General features: G+C 38.4%; 1 protein-coding gene across 1 annotated transcript; it reads right to left on the bottom strand.

The window, feature by feature from the left end:
• Positions 1-613: 613 nt before the first annotated feature.
• Positions 614-1,758, bottom strand: LOC148298995 (uncharacterized). Its single transcript, XM_088276464.1, is given in 1 exon segment — positions 614-1,758. A coding segment is annotated over 1 exon segment (981 nt). The 3' UTR covers positions 614-777.
• Positions 1,759-3,779: the final 2,021 nt, after the last annotated feature.

Below are 3,779 nucleotides of genomic sequence, written 5' to 3'. Positions count from 1 at the left end.
TCATTTGAGGCTCTTGAAAGGATCAGGGTAATCATATTCTTCGCCAACATATTGCACCTTCACTCGTTTATCATTGTTCAAGCTTTCCTCCCATGCAGCTTTGGTAACATTGGCTGAAGTTATCAAATTTCGCTTGATCATCTCTTCGATTTTATAGCTTCGCTTTTGCTATAGGATTTTAGCTTGAATTTTTATTTAATCGATTACAGCTTTGAATGAGAAAGGCTCATTAGTGGCTAAATCCGAGAGTATTTTGCGATCTAAGATAATGTTTGAGCGAGTCAACCCGCATGCGAACTTAGAATAAGTTAAATCTAAGTCACGAGTAGCACAGTTGATGTTCTGGATCCAGCCGCGATGTAGGTTCCTTGGTCTGAGCTTACGGCCAATATAAGCCTTTTGAAGACTCTTCTCGACCCGAGGGATGGTTATGCGCAAACAGTTTTTGGATCTTCCGTAGAAACCTTTCGCCAATTGGAAGTATTTTTTCTTTGCGAAGCCTGCCATTATAACTTATAAAATAATGCAATATTTATGAACCAATTGGGAATATGTGAGAAATCAATGAGAGATAATCTGTATGATGTCTCCGATTCGCATAATAGCATTCAATTCTTCATACTCTTTTAGAGTTTATTCGAGCTTCTACTCGGAGTGGCCTCGCGCGAGAACTCTCTTTCTGATTGTTGCAATATCCACGGACTGCTCCTCTCTGTACGCAGTTAGTTACTTGATGATGGTCCATATCAAGGTCTTCACGTCCAAATTCTTTCGCTTTTACATTTTGTTGCTGCCGATAACTGATTTTTGAGACTACTCGATGAGCTACAGGCAATCTGCAACATCTTCTTTGCTGATCTCATTGCTGAATCGAAGCCTGGCACGTGCCTGAGACATCCTGATCAGAGCTAGCAGAGATCTCATCGTTGTGTAGTTTTCTCCCTCCTTCGAGATATCCATTTGTTCTTGCCGTTTTGCGATGTATCGGTTGATGATCTAGGTGTGTAGCTACTCAGTCAGCATCGGCTTATACTCCTTGGATTTCGCAATATATGCACGGACAAACTCAGGTGGGAATGCATCCGCAATATTCGGTGATTACTGGTTTTTGTGAACCATGCCGATATGTTTCGACAGTTCAAAATCTCTTTGAGGGTCGGCTGTGTCCAGCAATATGAAGATCAGATCAAAACGTGATAATAGGGCAGCAGGCAAGTTGATATTCTTTTGGGCTGATAATGCTTTGTTATAGCGGCCATAGAGAGGATTTGCAGCTGCAAGTATTGATGTGCGTGCATTCAAGGTTGTTGTGATCCCTGCTTTCGCAATTGAAATGGTTTGTTGCTACATTACTTCGTGGATGGCGGTTCTGTCTGTCTCCTACATTTTATCGAACTCGTCGATGCAACAAACTCCCTTATCCGCTAAGACTAACGCACCAGCTTCTAAAGTGAGCTACTGGGTTGTTGGATCTCTGACAATGGCGGCAGTGAGCCCGACACCTGAACTTCCCTTGCCTGTGGTATACACTCCCCGAGGTGCTAAATAAGAAATATGTTTGAGAAGTTGCGATTTGGCAATTCCGGGATCTCCAAACAATGCAATGTTGATTTATCCCCTGATTCTCATATTGTCGTGTGTCACTTTGGGCACTCCTCCGGCCAACAGCAAGAGCAGTGATTTTTTGACATTTTCCAATCCGTAAATTTAGGGTGCGATAGATTTGGCTAATTTCGTGAATATCTCATCTCCAGTCATTGTCCGATGAACTTGCTCCATTTCTGCAATTTTTTCTGCACTCAAATTCATTTCAACATACTTCTTTTTCTCCCTGATAACCTTCGTTGCAACAATATGAGTCTAAAAGATAAGATCGTTGTCACTCCTTCCTCGAGTCTTTCGTTTGTGGACCATTAAGATCCCATGAACTAAGATAATATCCCCTGGCACGGCTTGCTTCACGAGATCTCCTCGTAGTTGGATTGTGAAATGTTTGGGGATTTGCCCTTCCCGAAGCTGTTCGGGTGTCTATTGCACTTTAAGCTCTTGATATGCCACAAACTTAGAATTACCTGGCAAAAAAGTAAGTTTACCATTCATGTTATTCTCGATGCATGCCTTCGATTTGCATTTCGTCAAAAACGAAAACTCATCATTCGGAGCTTCAGCATAATTCTCATGCCCACAGTTATCACATGTATATGTTACAACTAAAATTTCAGGCTTAACCTCTGTTGTTCTCACAACTATCGCCTTACAAGCAACCAAGCTGCCTATTCTTTAGGAAGTGAAGTCACTGATCGATTCGATTTTGTACTTAGCACTTGAGCCATAAGAAATTGAGACATCACTAGAATAAGCTAACAATTACTAATTCTGAAGCATTTGTTTCGGGATCATTTAATTCTATGATTTGCCGCTGTAGTTCATGAGGTTGTTTCGATTGTTTTATTTCCTTTGTTCGTTGAGGATATTCTCGAGCCGATACTTGATTTCCTAAGTATGAAGATTGCATACGTTTTCATTGGTGACTTCAGAAGGCATTCTTTAAGGCATTAACTTTATCACAAGGTCATTGAAAATTGAAATGTATCTTGAAGTGTTGTTTCTGACCCCATCGATCAGCTATTTTTACTCATCTTTCCTGAAGTAAGACTACATATCGTCAATGGATATTTCAAAGCGCTTTATCTTCAGATTGGAGAGTTATTGCTGCATAAGAGATAAAATACCAGCATCACCATATACTTGCGACGACCATATTATTCATACGGGGATTCGAAATCTGCACTGTAGTCCTCGAAATTCTTAAGGAATTATTAGCACTTGTTCACACGTTCCTCAAATGTTAGTTTTCGGCCTTGCTTTTTCATTTGGCTATTTATTTATTAGTTGTTGCGGGTTTTTTTATTTGATTGGCGGAATTATACAATTTGAAGAATTCAAACCCAATAAAACTGCACAAATTATGTTCGAATTGAAAATTAAAACTAATTAAAATTTCAAAAATTCAATGAATAATGGACGATGAATCAAAACAAGCTGAGGCAATTAAAAAGTATCTAAGAATATTTCACCTAGCCTTCCTTTAAAACTATATCATGCATTTTGATTTATTGGCTTTGTCACTCCCCAAAATATATCGATATGAGTTTAACCAAATATTCTGTGAAATAAAAACAAAGGAGAAATTGAATCCAAATTATAATATCGAAAGCCATCTCATCTCAGTTAGGCATGCAATCTCCCATTAATAGTAATAATGTGATAAGAATTACATATAAAATTTACGATTATAAATTATAATTAACGATCCAATCTCTATAAACTTCGGGAGAACTTTCACAATTGCAATGAGCCATCACAGCTAAACTCAATCTCAAACTCCTCCAAACCTAAAGACAGCCGGCGAGAGCAAAAATCTTCATCAACCACTTTGCAAAATAAGATTCAAGATCTCAGAAGAATAATAAGAGAACATAATTTAAGTATGCAAAGGCAACACGTTAAAGTAAATATCTATGAAATTCGGGGCTTTGCTAGGCTGCGGCTATCATGTTTCAATTTAATTGTTAGTGCTTAGTGAGCTAAATAAAATACTGAGTGATGACTTCAATAAGCAAATGTAATACCGTCAAGAGGGGGATGGGGAGTATATGTGGAAAAAACATATGTTGGATGTTATAAATTCCTCAACTCTTTCAGATGTGCAAATTGAAAGCAATAACTAAGAGTAGATTTTAGAGGAGAAGAATTAAAGTACAAAGTGCTCGGTAAAT

The sequence above is a fragment of the Brachycentrus maculatus genome, unplaced genomic scaffold (assembly GCF_059751285.1).
Source record: "Brachycentrus maculatus isolate JH-2025_06_01 unplaced genomic scaffold, ASM5975128v1 h1tg001445l, whole genome shotgun sequence".
Taxonomy (NCBI): Eukaryota; Metazoa; Arthropoda; class Insecta; order Trichoptera; family Brachycentridae; genus Brachycentrus; species Brachycentrus maculatus.
The sequence above is the reverse complement of the archived record's forward strand: the minus strand, read 5'-3'. Positions and strand labels throughout refer to the sequence as shown.